The sequence below is a fragment of the Cyprinodon variegatus genome, unplaced genomic scaffold, assembly GCF_000732505.1.
Source record: "Cyprinodon variegatus isolate N-32 unplaced genomic scaffold, C_variegatus-1.0 Scaffold845, whole genome shotgun sequence".
Taxonomy (NCBI): domain Eukaryota; kingdom Metazoa; phylum Chordata; class Actinopteri; order Cyprinodontiformes; family Cyprinodontidae; genus Cyprinodon; species Cyprinodon variegatus.
Genome location: NW_015151298.1, coordinates 158,759 through 176,867, shown reverse-complemented (window position 1 = coordinate 176,867; position 18,109 = coordinate 158,759). Strand labels below are relative to the sequence as shown.

The following is an 18,109-nucleotide window of genomic DNA, read 5'->3' as shown; positions in this document are numbered from 1 at the left end:
TACTGTGCCTCCACTGTTAACAAACACCCATTCTCTCTGGTAATGCAGAGTTGATGTGAGGCCGAGTATGATGATTCCTGCTCAGGGTTGAGACAAAGTGGCTCTTATAGCAGATTATCTGCTCAGGGCAAAGACCTCTCTCTTGAGCTAATGTCTAAGTCATGAAAATTAGTTTTTTTTGGCTGTGAAAAATCTCTAATATTATTCAGCCTTCAGGAGTGGTGTGAAATAGCAATGTCACGAAATTGGCAGCACCCAGTTTGGGAGATTTACTTTGCCTTAAAGGCAAGTGTTTATCTTTGGGGTTAGAACAAAACAATTATGTTTGATAACTAATTTATAACCACATATTGCTAAAGCCAATATTTCATCATATTTTTCTAATGTTAGACTTTGAAATCCTTAAGAAAACACAATATAGGGCCGTTAAAACTCAATGATTATGGCACTAATAAAACCAGAGTGTTTTTATATAATCCATCAAAAGCAGCAGGTAGTGAAATTTAAGGGACATAGTCATGGTACATGCCTATAAAAAAATACACTATAAACCCTAAGCTTTGCGCAGTGGCAGTGTTGTAGCCCGTGAGGTTTATCCAAGGCTCGATTATTCCCATTTCAATTTTTTTTCTCAAGGGAGTGGTGGCCTAATGGTTAGAGCAGTATGCTTGTGCTCTCAGAAGGTTGCAAGTACCCGGTTTGATCCCCACAGCCTGCTTTCTGGTTCTCTGAGCAGATCTCCATAGTTGATGTTCAACAATTATTATTATTTGATCATAATATAATAAGGTTATTGTACTGGGAAAAAATATTTAACTATTCACCCCGGTTAAATAAATAGAGATTGGTGAATTTCACTCAGACAGCACTTTATTTTTATATCTTGCAAAGAGAGAACAGTTCATCATACAGCCCGTACTGCTTGGTAATCAGCCCTGTTCTGCCTGGCAAGTGTTCGTTCCCCCTTACTTACAATAATGGAAAGTTGTCACAGTCAAAACAAATTATAGACACTTTTATTTAAACAGTAACATGTTTTGAAACCTTGAGAAAGAAACTGGTTTGTTATGAGAAGAAGGTAGGTTTTGTCTAAAAACGCCCTCATGCAGGGGAATTGTGTGGCTATAAAAAACTTTCATAGTGAGTAAATAGAATACATTAATATACTGTATAGAATAAGAGAAACTACATTTTCAGTTATATAAACCAAGCGACCATCCCGGTAGTGTTTTAAAAGTCCTTTTTTAGCCGGAATAGAATTCCACCAGCTTATGATAGTTCTCCAATTAACAAGATCATAGCAAAGGTTCTGCTAAAATTGCTCAACAACTGCAAAGGTGTCATTATATAGCAGTCCACTGAGCATATTTTTTCTACATATCTGTCAATACAACAGATGACTCAATGGAGAACATCCTCCATATCTTCAAAATTCTATCATTTAAAAGGATTTTCCACTCATTATAACAAATTCAAAATATGGATTATAGTAATATAACATCAAACAATTGTATAATCTATACTGTTGTATCCCTAGAAAAAAGGTATCACTGTAAGTAGGGATTGTTATCCCTCTATGATGTATTTCATGCACTGTTCATTTTAAATACTGCCTCAAAGCCTGATAAAGTGGAGACAATTTCCTGCACCATGTTTTGCATCATCACAATCCAATCCCAAAATCTATTAATAAGCATACTCGTGTATAAGCAGCTAATTAATTGATTTACCCACACTATAATTTTAATTACTGTCAAACACATAACTGAGACATGTTGCTATGATACAGATGTTTGATCATTATCTTTGAATTAAATGGAAACCTAAAATGACAATTTATTTTTGTGTTTGCCCTAAGCAGAGGCAGATAAGGTGTTTTACACACACAACAAACAAAAAAATATTGGCTCTTTAATACCATTGGCTCATTGTTTATTCTTGCTTAAATTAAATATGTGGTTAAATAAAACTTTTTTAATCACATGATATTTTGAGTCATTTATGTCTTCAGTCAGAATCGCTGTTTTCAAATATACTTTGAAAAAGTTATTTTAAATGCAGGTATTATGTTTCTAAATTATGTTCAGTGGCTGGTTTAACCACTGTTTTTAAAGCCTTATTAACTTATATTGCTTTAAAAGTAATCAAATCAATGTTGCTTAAAATAATAAAAAATAATAATTTTTTGATTGAATTACTGTATCAGCTTATTTTTGAACATTCCTAAACAAAGTCATTTAATTAAGGTAGTTACACTTCATATCTTCCCTGCGGTCTTCTACAGAAACCCAGGATAGAGCAGAGGGAGGATCAAGCATATTATTATACTTACACACCAGTTACTCCATGGAGGATATGGTGCTGTATGTGCTACTTTGATAGAAAGATCTTAAGCATGAGAAATGCATACGTTACTTTATCACTGACTGAAAGGTTGCATTAGGGTTAAAAGAACACACAACATCTAGTGAGTTCTTTTTCCCCAGGGTAAGCAACCTATAGCATTAACTTTATTCACTTTTGCTCCCAGCAGACTGCAACCTGTTCAGGTGCAGATTGAATTTAAATATTTTCTTGCATGTTTTTCTAGCATGTTTATCGGCGACTGAATCCGAACTTTATGCATGAAGCTTGGCTTTGCCTTGTTCCTCCACATCAATTCTGTCACTTCTGCCACACCATGTCTGGGGCTTCATGCATAACAAAGTGAGCAGCTTTCATACTCAAAGTTCCTAGTGGCAACAAATCTCATAAATTGTGGCCCAGAGAAAGAGTTAGACGTATAAAACAGTTTCCACACATTTTTTTATGCACCTTGACTTCATGGATCTTAGTTCGTGTGAGTTTTATTGCAGCTTGAAGTACCTTCCTGCCTATTGATAAGCATGAGTTGTGATGTGATATGGTATGTACAACTCTGGAAGAATTGGAGAAAGAGTATAGAAGAGTGATAAAAAAAACAGTATAAAGTGCCGATAACAATATGGGAGCTGAATTTTTTATTAACATACAAATAGATTTCACACCCAACAATATACTCAAAAATTGGTTCATCATAAAGACAGAACACGCAAACCTAAGCTGAGTGGCTTTTTTGTATGCAATCCAGTGCAGTGAGAACTACGACACAAATGCATGGCACAGCATAGGAGAGCCAACAGCTCGGACGAGATTCAGCTGTACACTTGCACCTCATGAACAAGGACATTCCTTTGAATACCAAAGTATTCAGATTCTGGAAAAAGAGAACAGATGGTTGGAAAGATTGGCAAGGAAGCTAGCTTTGTTAAAAGAGAAAAACATGATTGAACAAAGGAGGATTTCAGTTTCAGCTTACAAGCATTGACAATTCAGTCAGAAAAATCATTCCCAATAAATTACATAAGCACTTCCATTTGGTTTCAAAAGACCAATCACATACAGTAGCCCATGTACAACAAAAGACTCAAACAAACCAGAAGAACAAGGGCTGGTAATCTGCATCTGATTTTAAATTGTGTGTAGGAGGAAGAACCTCCATGCTGCTTAAAGGGGAACATTACATTGGCCCCTTGTTTTTACGGTATTACATCATGTTCTACTCACCCATATTAGTTTTGTGTCATTTGGAGCTGTTCCAAAGACATTCGGTTTTGTTATATCCAAGTGATGTCTTCCTATGGGAAACGAGTTGAAGGCACAAACTAAATTGTTCATAATTTATTCTTTATGGTACGCCAGCATTCATAACATGTAGTTGAATCACTGTCGCCCAGACATCCGCGGTTATATTTTTTTATGTTTATATATTTTTTAAACAAAACAGATTGTGTATGACGTCATTGGCGCGCCGGACTGGAGTCGTAACAGACAGCCCAAGCCACAGACGGCTACGCTTTATCCCTTATATTCATTCGGCTAGCTAATCTGAATTGTTCCATTCCATTTCGAGAGCGAGATCATCTGTGGTAGTAGCACTAGACATCTTCCAGGCATGTTAGTAAAACTAGCAACAGTTCAGTGGACAGGATGAATGAATGGTAGCCAGCGCGCACAGATGACGAATCTCACCTGAGTCACTTAAGGGCAAAAAAAATCAGATTTGGGCCACATTTGTCTGCAGTGTGAACGTAGTCTATATTTCCTTTAGAATTTCCAAATAACATGTAGCTTTTTCAGGTTTAAGGGCAATTTGTTGTTGTCCGATTGTTTTGGTTTATTCATCTCTGGTGTGATATCATCCAGGTGCTGCTCTAAGCTCTCACCCGTACAGAAAATATTTCTGTAAAGACAAAAAAAAAAAGAATAATTAAGTAACTTTACATGTGTAATCTATATAGAGAATAAATTGTGTTGGTCCACAAGCAATGTCTGAGCATGATGATTGATAATCATCCATTTTTTAATATTGTTGCCTGCTACTTAAACTTTTCATCCACTCCACCCCCATCCCCATAATTAGCTTTATTTTTATTTAGATACATCCATCCATCTTCTAACACACTTAATCCCAAGTGGGGTCGCGAGGGGTGCTGGTGCCTATCTCCAGCTGTCAATGGGCGAGAGGTGGGGTACTCCCTGGACAGGTCGCCAGTTCATCGCAGGGCAACACAGAGACAAACAGGACAAACAACAACCATTCACGCACACACTCACACCTAAGGAGGATTTAGAGAAGCCAATTAACCTAACAGTCATGTTTTTGGACTGTGGGAGGAAGCCGGAGTACCTGGAAAAAACAACACGCATGCAAGAAAATGCAAACTCCATGCAGAAAGACCCTGGGCTGGGAATCGAACCCAGAACCTTCTTGCTACAAGGCAGCAGCCTGCCACTGCGACATTGAGCAGCCCCCCTATTTAGATACAAATAAAGCTAAATATGGATCTGTTTTATTGAGCTTTAACTAATAAAAAAAAAAAAAAAATTGAGTTTGATGCTCCTCAAGTCAAAAAGCACTGAAGTGAAACAAAATGTCAGCTTAGGCAGTTTGGATGGATTTATTTGCATGTTTTCATGCAATCTACATTTTAATAATACTTCTGCTTAAATTATTGCAACACAAGGTTTATACATGAGGCTGCTGGCTGATAAGACACTGCATGACGTAAACTTGGGTTATTAGCTTACGGTACATGGATTTTTTGTTCTCCACAGCTTAACAGTAAGACGCTGTAATTGTAATGAGGGCAGTGAGTTATTGTTTCAATAGGTTTGACTAATGTTTATGGCAGTTCCATGCAGAGAAACTGAGCAACAGATAACCTGGAATACCATTTACCTGTCTAACATTGCATTCAAAAATATAAATCTGGAGCAACTGTTTTCCTACAGCATTTATTCGCCCTTAAATATTTGACCTTTAACCTTACTTCAGTAAAACACGTGTCCATTACTGACAAAAGATCAGTATTAGTTCAAGTAGATTGTAAAAGAGAGTTGAATAAAGATTTTTTTATTATTATTATTCATTTATTAAAAAAAATTATATATATATATATATATATATATATATATATATATATATATATATATATATATATATATATATATATATACACACTACAATTTTTATTATATGCTATATTCCTGATTTAGTAAACTGGAAAAAAAACATAGATGCTGGTAAACTCTGCTGTTTCAGTCTGACCTTACACTGCGTTTTGTTAAGACTTCACACAGCTCTTATATAGAGTACTTGTGGCTCACAGGAAGCAGGTTAATGGAGTGGGCACAAATTGGTGCTTGATTGCAGTTTTCGCTTGTTCCGCTCCTGAATTGCCTTCACACAGTTCAGGAATTGAACTGTGCGTGGGTGGCTTTGAAACCGGAAGTATTTTTCATTCTATTTTTCTCCTTTTGACGTGACACATCAGGCTAATGTCTGTTCAGCTCCTTTTGTTCCCTCCAGTCTAAGCAACGCGTTGGACCAGAAAAGATGTGGGCTGGTACATGTTTCTGACCTGACCCTCATGGTAATCTCTAAGTTTATATTGAAAGTCATGTCTGTTCTGTTGGATAAGCAGCTAATGGATCAACTCTGAGAAAATTTTCTCATTTCAATGGATGTGTGACACCATGGGAAATATATATATTTTTTTAATTAAAGAAGTTACTTAGGTTTGTAGATGCTGGTGGTGTATCAATACTGTATCATAATTCTGTGTTGCTTATTGAATGTAAAGTTGAATTTTAAGAGTTCATCTTAATATTTATTAAAATGTTGATTTATTTATGTAAAATGGGCAGTTCATGTTCATGAACATTTACATGTAAATATGCAGCTATTAGCATGAATGCTACTTTAGATCTGTAGTCCCTGGCAAGTCAGTAAGCAATAACAAGAAGATACCAAGCAGACACTGGACAGAAGACTCCAATCAATTTAAATAGTAATTCTATTGTTTTTTTTTAGGTTGTCAAGTTTGTCACCAGTTTAAAATACAGTATTCAGCAGTTTCTGGTGGTGTTTACCTGATTTGTCTGAAGTTATGAATATTAAAATGAACAATTCTTTATATATATATATTTTTTTACATATATTTTAAAAGATAAGGGAGAGTATGTAGTGAAATTAATGTTAGAGTCCGGTTTGTAAAACTAATTTTTGTGTGTGTTCAACATTTAAGGACAGTTTGAAAAAAAGTTTTATTCGTGTGTGACATTAGATTAGAGTTTGTAACACAAGTTTTATTGGTGAACAATAACTTTTATTTGAGTGCAACATGTTTATTTGTGAGTGATAAGATTTGTTTGAGTGAAACATGCTTTATGTGTGTGCACAACATGCATTCTGTAATTCTTAACCTCTGTTTTGTTGCCAGATTGGAAAATTAAAGTAATTGGGATCACTTTCCACACTGCAAAGACAAATTTATAAATTGATTAAAATGCAGGTAATTACTTTGGAGATTAACTGAAAACATGCAGTACAATGCGAAACTGTTTAACACACATCATATACTGTATAGATATATATTTTTCAATTGCCCTTGCTACAACCGAGAACTTCCAGGGGTTTTAATAGATAAGTCAACATGCAATTGTGTAGATATGTAAAATGGACATGGTTTTACTTTTCTTTATAAATCTTTTTTTTTTTTTTCTTTTTTTTTAGATCTTGTAACAATTTAGAACCAATCCCATTTGTTGTTTAATAAATTTCCTCCAGAGCCCAGTAAGCATTTAGGTCACAGATCATCCAAAGGACTACGGGCCAATTTCAAACTACCATGGTTTCCCACCTAAACCACCAGGCCAAGGAGAGCATTATTCAGGTACCCCTTGCTAAATCAGCAGCTACAGAAATCAATGCAGATTGAAGAATCTGTTGACACAATGGCTGATAGTTCTACAAACCAAAAATCTAGACTTTTTGGATGAATGGAAAAATTAAACTAATGTAACAAGACAAAAGAAGACCTATTTGCAATTTTCAATAAACTATGCAGGGAAAGAGGAAGGTGCTGTAGATCAGTGTTTTTCAATCCTGGTCCTCAAGGCACACTGCCCTGCATGTTTTAGATGTTTCACAGCTTCCACACACCTGTTATCAATTGATAGCAGATTATCAGGCTTTGCTGAACTGCAATCATCTGAATCAGGTTTGCTGAACCTCAGAACCATCCAAAACATGCAGAGCAGGGTGCCTTGAGGACCAGGATTGAAAAAAAAAACCTCTAGATAGATGAGACTAATATTGGTCAATTTGACCGCCAAATACAGGGCAATCAATCCAGGAAGAGAATTCCTGCAAACATGTAACCAAAACTGTTAAGATACCTTTTAGATGATGAAAATTCCCTAGTTAAAGCCTAAAAATAAATCCAATTCATTTCAATAGTGGAAAATTGATCCTCAGATATTCTCAATTCATTGTGGCTGAACTTGATCTCTAGCTGAATGGCAATGCAATGTGGTTCTCCAAAGTACTGAATCCTGGGGCTGAACATGTGCAGACCACTTTGAAGATTTTCTGGTGAAATACTAATACAACATGTTGGAGATGTGTGCGTGAAAAATAACAAAAGAAGAAAAAGTGTGAGGTGGACCACTCCAAAGTTTTATATTTCAGTTTCATTGGTTTAATAGGATACATTATCTGCTGTGGGTAGCTTTAATAATGCTTATGAGCACATGAGTGCTCCTTTGCTGCCATTAAGGTGTTGATAAAATTGCTTATCAGTATTAGCAGGTTCACCAGTGATTACCCACACATAATTTAAATACTCACCCAAGCTGCCTCCGGTGGAGCGCTCTGTTCCAGCTGTACACACTCCAGGTTGCAGAGACAGCTTGATTTATCCTGCCGTCAACAGCAGGGGTTGTAGTTAAAAAGGGTAGCTTGTTTGGAAAAGGTTATCTGCAGCTTGAGCTCGCCCTGTCTCTCCCTTCCCGAGAGAGGAGGAATCGGTTAAAGAGCACCAGTACCACTCCTGCAAAGCATGTTACTAGCTTTCTCTCTAAGAGCCCAATTACTCGGAATGCTCAACTGGTACAAAGTAGCATTTGCAGAGCAGAGATCAACCAGCAAGCATTCACTCCATAGTGGGAAAGAAGTAAGGGAAGGGAGGGAGGCTGCCAAGCGTGCGCATCAATTCAAAACTCAACCGAGGGCTTTTTTCAACACCCACTCCTTTCCCTCATTGTACAGCCTACCTACCTAAGAGGGTGGGTATAAAGGAGAAGTTTGGACCGTATTGGACTGGATTTTCATGCAACGCTAGTAGTGTTTTTTTTTTCCTGCTCCCTATCTCTCCGTGTTTTTTTTCCTTCCTTCTCAATCTGAAGCTTTTGAAGCCTGTCAAGTGTGGGAGTGAAAAGTGTGTGAAAGCTAGCAGGACTTGGAGATCAGTAAGTGAGAAAGTCTGCACAGCATCATGGGAGCTTTAATGGTCATCTTCTCTCTTCAGACGAAACAAAGACGCAAACCGACAGGTAGGCAAGATTCAAAGGGGTGATATGATTAAACTTGAGATCCGTTTACTTTGAAGATTTCTTTTCTTTTTAGTCTTAGAAAATATATTGTCAGTCTGTGCCTGTAAATGTGATTCTAGGAAAGTTTCTTTAATCCCATTTTTTCCCTGTTGTCACATCAGCAGTGCATGAAATTAACTTGAAATTGGTTACATTTTTGCAAGCACTACTAGCTGAACTCTGCAAACTGGTTTTACTTTTCTTTCTTTTTTTTTCTTTTCAAAATTGCTTTTCTTAATGTTGCTACCACAATAGGAGCACAGGAAGACACCAGAGAGTGGACGCTTGTTCAATTACTATTGGAATAATAAACTCCCTGCATTATTATTCCAATCAACATCACTGCATGCCACTATAATAAAAGACAAAGAAGTCTGGTCTTCATTAAAGAACGATAAAAGATTTAGTGGGCGGCCAGCAGACAATAACTGCCAGGGGTTATATTTAGTGATGTGGTGAGAGAGACAGAAGAGATGACACTTAAAGGACGGTAAATCATATTTCATTGGGGGATTGTGGAAAGCATGAGAGCAAAATTATTAAGGGATTCTGTAAAACTCAGTGAAGCAATAGATCACTGAGTATATGGTAATGTCCTATGTAAGCATTTTTCATAAAGACATAGAAAGGAGAACTTTGGATGCCGAAATCAAATCCTACAGTGGGTCTCATTGAAGATCAAATAGAAAACACATACTTATAGTTTCTCATTTGATAGTATGTACAAAATTAAATACATCACAAGTGAATCAATTTCCAGCATTTTGTTTTTTGTAGCCTAAAGTAATTCACTAAGATGGCAGATGATGCTAAAACCTCATGTAACATCAGTTTTGTTAGGAAGTAGTCATTTTAGATAGCGAATCATTATTTATTCACCTTTGTGATGTATTTTTTTTATCCTTTAACGAGGAAAAATATGAAGCAATCAGTCTTAATGGTTTTATTAATGCTTGCTGCTTTAATCACCGCTGCTGAATGTTCTTTGACCTTATGCTGAGTTGGTGGAAGTTCATTATCTTTCAGAACATTTTCCAGATGGGGCAGTGCTTTATTTAGTTTAAACCAGTCTCGCCTTTTCTTTAAAGAGGGGATCACAGGATTCGGAGTGGTTCTGTGGTGGCTGGATTTGGTTCGGTTGGCAGCGTGCTGTTGCGGCTGGGCGTGAAGGTTGGCGGTTAATGTTGGAGCCCTGTGTGCTGTAGCAAGCTGTGCTCCGCCGCTGTGCCTGGACAGGGAAGGCGGTCCCTCATTAATCCGATCGCAGCGAGCGGTCCATGAACAGGATCCTTTCTGCTGTCCGGTTGTGAAACATTGCCCTTGGGATGTGGTTTTTACCTGGTTCAGCTTATGCCTCCGGGCCGGAGGGGTTTGAGCTGTGGGTCTCCGCCTGCAGGAACTGCAAGCTTTCCATTGCAGTTCTTGTTGTTCTGGAGCCCGGACCATAATGATATGGAAAACCATCCGGAGCTGCGGCTATACTAAACTGTGCAAATAGCTAGTGTTTGTTGTTTTATGAAATGAAATATTTGATAAAAAATAAACAATGCTTTGGATAAGCTTTGTTGCCATCAGGCTCTTTATTAAAGCTATACAACATTAAAAAAACAAGCCGTAGCAACTTAGGTGAATGGAATCCAACTGCGGCTGTGAGAGCAAGAATCTGCCTTGATGTGATCCGAACGTAATTTGCTGTATCGGCTTGGACACCACCGATTGTCCGGTTGATTTTTGTCTAATCTAGTTACTTTCCGGATTGAAATATGACGCAAAACGGGGTCCATCGGTTAATTAAACATTTCCTTTCCTGATCCAAAGCCATTCCAACAATTCACAGTAATAGAGGACAGCATTGTAATGACGTTTTAACGATCCTTTGAGAGTTCTTAACAATGGACGTTTTACTAGACTGATGTCGCAGTTGTTTGTCACTTGACTGCTCTCACCGGACTCGGGGATCGCTAGAGGCGCCCAGCATACTGTAAAATTCTCTCACTTGGAGCATTTTTTGCGGGATTTAGACCAGCAACATAGAGAAAAGAAATGATAATCTACCATCACACACGATAAAACTGTTCTAGACGCACTCCTTTCTGTTTGGCCTTTAATATAATACACTGGTGTTATTCACACGTATATCGACGTTTTCAAACAGTACAGCAACCATTGGTACATGCTTCTAATAAATTAAAACTGCTTAATGCTTGCTGACCCTTTGTGTTGTGTTATATTACTATTAAATAAACTGAAGCTGTTTTTGCCATCAATCACAGTGGGAAATTTCAGGTAAATAGATGAATTAAAATCTGATGGTAACAACACATAATGTGAACATGTCTGTTTAAAGTGCTGGTTTTCTTTTTTGTCATGCAAGAAGTGTTTGTACAAATACATTTGTTCCTTAATCATTTGTTTGAGTGATTAAGAAAAATGTTGAATGCAACATTTTCCTCCTATTTCCAATCTTCTGTCAGGAACAAACATATTTTTCAAGTTCTCGAGCCTTGCTGTAGGAGTCTTGCTCAATAAGTCAGCTGTTATGGAAAACTACTTTTTCACTAAAGGACTACATTTGTTTTACTAATAAAATTGTACATTTTATTAGGCTGCATCCTTATATATTATGATACTCTGCGATTCTAAATTATATTTTTATCCACTAATGACAGAACCAATAGTCACCACACCGCTGGCATCTTGGTATCCAGGGGACACCAGTTTTTTTTTGTTTTGTTTGTCATTTCCTCAAAAGAAAGAATATTCAGTGAGCTCTATGTGAGATGAAGCTACTATTTAGATAAAATGTGGAACAGAAAATGGATTTAATGTTTGGCAATGTGTTGCTGCTTGAAACTCCTCTAATGGTAACACTTTCATTTCACTCCATGGCAGCTCCTTGACTTTGTTACTACCCTTAATGTGGAATGTGTGGGTCTGTCTGAGTTCATCGAATTAAAGATTCACTGTTAACATTTTTACTGTATGTTTATGCATGAGAGAGATGGAGAATGTGATGAAGGGATGATGGACATTTTCTGGAGATGTACACACTGTTGTCGTTGGTGGATGGTAATCATATACTATGCGTTTAGATCATATGTTGCACCTCTTCCCTCAATCAGTAGTTTTTATTGACTGTATTTGGATTGAATAAAATAAATGGATTTTCCTGGTAATTTAATGCTGCTCAGTGCTCAGTCAGCAGAAACTCTATCTCTGAACTTTTAATGTTTTTCCTTTATGGTCTTTAATGTCATTTTTATGAATAAACGCCTTCTGACAAGCGCAGGAAGTTGTAGCCTTATTGATTGATTGACTTTATGGATAACTTTATATGGCATTATTATGCAAATTTCCATTTCTCATGAACGTGTTCTCACGCACAGTTGGGCTGCATCAGGTTTATGAAGACCGTTTACGATAATTTACTGAAGTGAAGAATGTTTGTTGAATCTAATGTGGCCCATTCGTAGGAGCCAAAGGTACTATAGAAGAATAAGTAAGAGAAATTTACGACAAGAATACAAAAATGTTGCATGAAGCCTACTGATTCTGCTCTGGAGAAGTAGGGCCATTTATAAGCTTCTGAGCTGATTGGGTGTAGTGACTCCTACCAAACATCTGTTTTAGTCAGTAATAAAGCAAATAGCATTAGAAGCTATGAGAAACCACAAGAATATTTTTTTTACACTCTTGGTGTTCCTCTTTTAAAGATGAAATAGATTCTGACTAATCAGATGTGCTAGCAGCAGCTACGCGTACATCCTCCCGTTCTGTCATATTTCTTTTGGTTCGGCTGTGGGCTCAGCAGCTCCTTTTTCTAACAACTAAATGCCCTGACTTAAACCATTAAACTGCAGCGAGATTGCCGACTCGTTTTGGGTGTCCTCGAATTGCTGAAGTTCGAGCGTGACACAAAATGGATTCTCAAGTGTTTGTGAATGTACAAATACCACTTGAATTCAGCTAACATGTGAGGTTACTGATTGTCATGGATGGAGCATTGTGTCCACATAAAGCATAGCTGCAAATGGACGTGAATTGTTAGAAGTAAAAAAAAAAAAAAAAACAGAGTTGCACCATCTTACATAAAGTACTCACCCTTCTAGATAATTATAAAAAAGTGTTTACAATGGTTCCATGACCACAGGTGTATAGAACCAAGGCATGCAATCTAATTTCTAGAAACATTTCTTACATAGTAGCTCACCTTTAGGAGCTTCATGAGTTCCAGCTCTGTACTGCAGTCGGATGTGACCTATACAACAAGTCAATTTGTGAATTTTTTTCACTTCTAAATGTTAAACACACCATAGGCTGTTTCTCTCACACAGACACAACAACCTACAGATCCCACATCACTTGCAGGTACTTCTCAACTATAGTTGTATATAATCTGTAAATCTTGTATCCGCTATTATCAGCCATTATTTACTCTGTATTATAACCCAACTAATAAATATATAATCCATATTCTAACTTTACTGTATAATCTGTATATAGCTTCCATATTTGTTTATTTTATAGCCTCTTACAATTACTCTGTTTATATATACCATTGGTCAGCAATGTATGCTGACCATCATAGTGCTCAGAGGTAGTAGTTGAGGAAGTTAAGTGTCGATCTTGACTGGCCTGCAAAGATACTTGACCTGAATAGACGGCTATCTGGTAGACAGACATTTGATAGACATTTGGAAAGAGTTAGAGCTTCAGGAAGAATGGCCAAAATGTCCTACTAAACAAACTCCTAAACCTTTTAGATGTCCTTCCCGGAATAGTTGTAGCTATTGTTTCTGCTAATATGCTGCTATGCTGCTCTGAGAGCCCAGAACAGGTTTTCTTAACCCCTGGCTCATGCTGAACGCCATGCAGCTGCTGTGCAGCTGGGGATGTTGCAGAAGGTCACTTATACCCAACCCTGCGACCATGACATTTAAAGAGTAAACTGACATAAAGATGCAACAGGAAGAAAGATTTTGAACAATTTATTAACTTTATAGAATAAGTCTTTAAAAACGCAGAGAAAATGCTGTTGCAAATTCTAAAAAGTAGTTATGCGATTTAGTTATTCAATTACTCATTTGCTGAATCAGTTTGATACTTACAGATTTGAAGAGCCAGCACAAAGCAGTCATTGTGACCTTTTTAAAATAGATGTTTTGAATAAGATTTAGAAATGTCACTTCAATCAGATGAATGACAGAATGTATGTTTCAGTGAAACAAAGAGTAGGAAGCCTTGTTAGTGAAATTTTAGGGCATTTTTAAACAATTATTAAGGTTTTGTTTTGTTAGCAGTTATCATTGCTACATGGAGAGCATATGCTGTGTCTTTTAGTATTTATGTGCAACAAATTGGGCTCTAGACTGAAATGTTAAGAATAAAATCAGCCTACAAAGGACTTGCACCAATGTAGCAAGATTGATCCTGGTTTCTTAGATACCTTTTGAAATGAAGATCTCAGTCATTGCACAAACTGAATTTTCTCTATATTTTTGAAAATGTTTCACATACTTCCTAATACCATGTAAGGCTTTTTTAAATTATAGTGCCCTTGCTCTATAAAAGCTTACAGTGCTGCCTTTGGTTCATTTTTCCTTGCTGCATTTATTCTTGTGAAAAGAAATGATAGTCCAATAAGCACCTATTGAAACTGTAACCTTCTTATACTCTTCTGGCTCAGCTGTAAGTGTTCCCACAATGGGTAAATGTCCCAAAGATAATAGACCTGTAGGTGCTGTTGTTGTGCAGTGATGGGTTTGCCCTTGTCCTTTCAGTCATCTAAAATGTCTTGCCTGTTTGTGGTGTTAGGAGCTGTTATGAGCTGAAATCTGTGTAGGAGTGAAAAAGGTACACTCAGCTGCTCAAATGGAAGCAGCACATTAAATACAGTATGAGTCATAACGCTAATCTAAAATGTCAATCAGAGGCAGCTGTATGCATTTGGTTTAAACTGTAAACTTTTGATTCCTCACCCTAACTTTGAAGCCTAAACTTGTAGGGGTGGTTGGGATGTCCAGTTTTGTTGCTTGTTTCTGGCCCTGTTCTCCTTTCAAGCCTTCTGGTGTTTACAGGACTGGTTGAAGACATCGGCCAACCGCAGCGGGAGCAGCTGTCACTTTAAAGGTAGCCATCCTACCAATTTCCATGTTCGCTTAAAGCCCCATCTGATCACATAAAAAAAAAAAAGAAAACCTTGGAAAAATACATCACCTGTTATGTAAGCTGTTCCTGACCCTCTGTGGAGTACAAAAACACAAAGCACAGAAAACGAACTCGCTGTATTAACTCAGTCCCAGCATAAATTAAAAAGGCATTCAATTATTGCTTTGCTCAAACTTAAAAAGACCCTTTATCAAAAGCAAATAATGACTGTAAAATATGAAAATTATTGTCTGCCAAAGGCTGTTTGAATTCATCTCATTAATTCTTCTTCTAACCCATCTGTGACATGCAACACTGTTCGCAGAAATACTCCTCTTGTTCAGAAGGGCCTTAGTGTGACTGAGATTCGAGAGAACACTAAGTCTTCACTTGGTAATTTGTTGCTTATCTCCTAGCAGTTTCTCTTCCATGCAGATAAAATTTTTAACTGCGGACAGAAGAGATTTTCCTTATGAAATGGTATTTGATTAAAGGTATATGCTTTTTTTACAGCTTAATGCCTTCTAGACGAATCACTAAGATGGATTTTTTTGTGCAGCCAAGAACAATTTTAAGGTGATCAAGCAAGAACTTTGCAATGTCTGTCCTAAATTAAAGCTGACATTTTCTGAGAAACTAAAATATTAAGATAAAAAAGAACTCTAAAACTAGATACTTTGGTCAGAGTTATTCTGAGATTATAGCAATTGATTCTGTTTTAACACCAAGCATTGCTAATTATGACTGTTTTCTCTGCTACAGTGCCCAACAAGGCCTATATAAATTTTGCATTAATGTTGAAAATTCATTCGTTATACTTGGAGTTCATGTGAAAAAAGAAAACACTAATATGGACCATAAGTCTAAAAATTGTGCTGTTTTTTTTTATGAATGATGAAAATGGGAATTATTTATATTCAGCTCCCTTTTCATTGCATACCCCCTTATAAAGTCCATTGTAACTAATTTCCCAATAAAGTGAATAAAGAACTATTCTTTTTTTTTAATGAAAAAAAAAATGCAAAATATGTTGCAGTAGTTTTCTATTGACTGTATAGGGCATTTTGGTCAGATGAAACAAAAACTGATTGGTTTTCTTTTGTTAACCCTCATGTATATTACTTTGCAGAGAAACTAATACTGTGACTACACAGAACACATGGTGTTGGCAGCATCATGAAACAAGGGTATATGTCTGAAGCATGGATAGCAAATCTAGTCAGAACTGGTGAGATATAGGATTGAGAAATACAGGATTACACCAGAAGAAAGAACAAGTTCTGTTTGTGCAGGTATAGAGTTGACTGCTTCCCAGTTGAACAACAGCTCTATACAGTGGTTCTAATTAAACCATATTCATGGACTTCAGCATAAATTTAGGATATTAGGCAAGTGCAGAGAATTCATTTGACCAACACAGTCCAAACTAAGCTTTAGAAAATAGAGCAGACAAAGATGTTAAGAATCAGTAATCTGAACTTGAATGCAAAGCAATCTTCATACTTTTTGCAAAAATCTCAAATCTTGTGTAAATATCCTAACACTTGGTCATGATGTATCACTCCACCAGTTTATTTTGTCTCAATTAAACTGATTCAGATTCAGAGAAACAAATTTTATAAATCGGCTTTAGTGTATTAAAATATATCAATATAATGGGAATAATTGAGATTTCATCTGAGGTTCGAGCAAACCCATGGAAGGGAAGTGGAGGGGAAATGGACAGTATTCAAAATAAAAAACACAGCAACTATAAATGAGGAACTCGATAAGACATAAGGATTATCAGAGGACTACATGTAGCTCCCAGGCAAAAGTTTTTTTTCTTCTTTTTTAATTTATTGTATCACATGTTGAATTTTAACTGTTAGTGTACAATGTATTTGTAAACAATCGAAGAAAATGACAATAAAAAGCCAAGTGTTAAAAACAATATATGCATATATAAAATAGTTGTGTTAAAAATGTTAGGGTCGTGGGAGTTATTTGTCATAGCAGAAAAAAAGTGCTGTTACAGTATCTCCGCCTGGTAAAACTTGGTGTGTGTTAACTTAAAAGTGAGATGCTTGAGTTTCTGACTAACCAGTTACCAGTTAAAGACAATCAAACTAAACTTTAACTAATTTCTCTCCACATGTGATTTTAACCATGAGAAACTCAGAGAAAGATTGTAATTAGAAAGTGTTTAATTTATTTATACAGGTAACACAATCATATTCTTCAAAATATTTCTTTCCAAGAAAAAACAGCTGATTGCGAAGACTCATTGACTCTGTAATCCCTCACACTGAGCATGCATGTAGTGACAGTGGAAAGGAAAACTCCCTCTCAGCAGGAAGAAACCTCAGCAGAAACTGTTTCAGTTTGAGCGACCATTTGCCGAGGCGGACTGAGGTTCAAGGAGATGGAAGGAGATGAAGACATGAACAAAATAAGTTATTTAGCGCTCAGGCCCCAGCGGAAGAATTTAATGCTGTGAATCAACATAGCCTTGGATGAGTAACCTAGAAAAGGATTAGAGTAGCCTTTCCCCAGGGCCCGGGCACTGGTGGTGGAATAAGCCAGAGGATGAGTGGGACTGAGAATGAGGGAGGAGATGAGGTGGAGGTGGGTGAAAGTTTGTTTTCATGTGGGAGAGAGAAGGAGGGCCAGGAGCTTAATGAAGGGGATCTTGCAAGATGATTGGCTTCGGACAAGGTGCGGCCCACCAAGTTGATTTTCTTAGGTGAAGCTGATAAGTGTCTCCCAGATTGAATTTGTGCTTTAGCTTCATTTCCCAGTGCAGCTCTGACCACAGGTTTACGTTTTGGATGCAAACCTTCTTTTGTTTCTGTAGGGGCGTCCCAATCAAGATTTATCTGTAATACTCACTTGGGTCATGAGCCTTAAATTAATATTTTGATTTTTATAGCTGCTACTTGCGCAGTATCTGCAATACTCAAGTACAATAAATAAATGTTAATATCATCACCATAAAATCACTCAAATGTTGTAAGCTGTACAGCTT

General features: G+C 36.9%; 1 protein-coding gene across 4 annotated transcripts in view; it reads left to right on the top strand.

Moving 5' to 3' along the window:
* LOC107099195 (Kv channel-interacting protein 4-like) overlaps nt 1-18,109 on the top strand; it is a 201,721-nt gene that overhangs the window by 117,661 nt on the left and 65,951 nt on the right. The window contains exon 1 of one of the 4 annotated variants that reach the window (XM_015397240.1): nt 8,709-8,916. The exons of the other annotated variants lie outside the window; for them this stretch is intronic. Coding sequence (XP_015252726.1) covers nt 8,859-8,916 — 58 coding nt within the window. The 5' untranslated portion in view covers nt 8,709-8,858. Of the gene's footprint in view, nt 1-8,708; nt 8,917-18,109 lie in introns of those variants that run through there. 4 annotated transcript variants of the gene reach the window in all.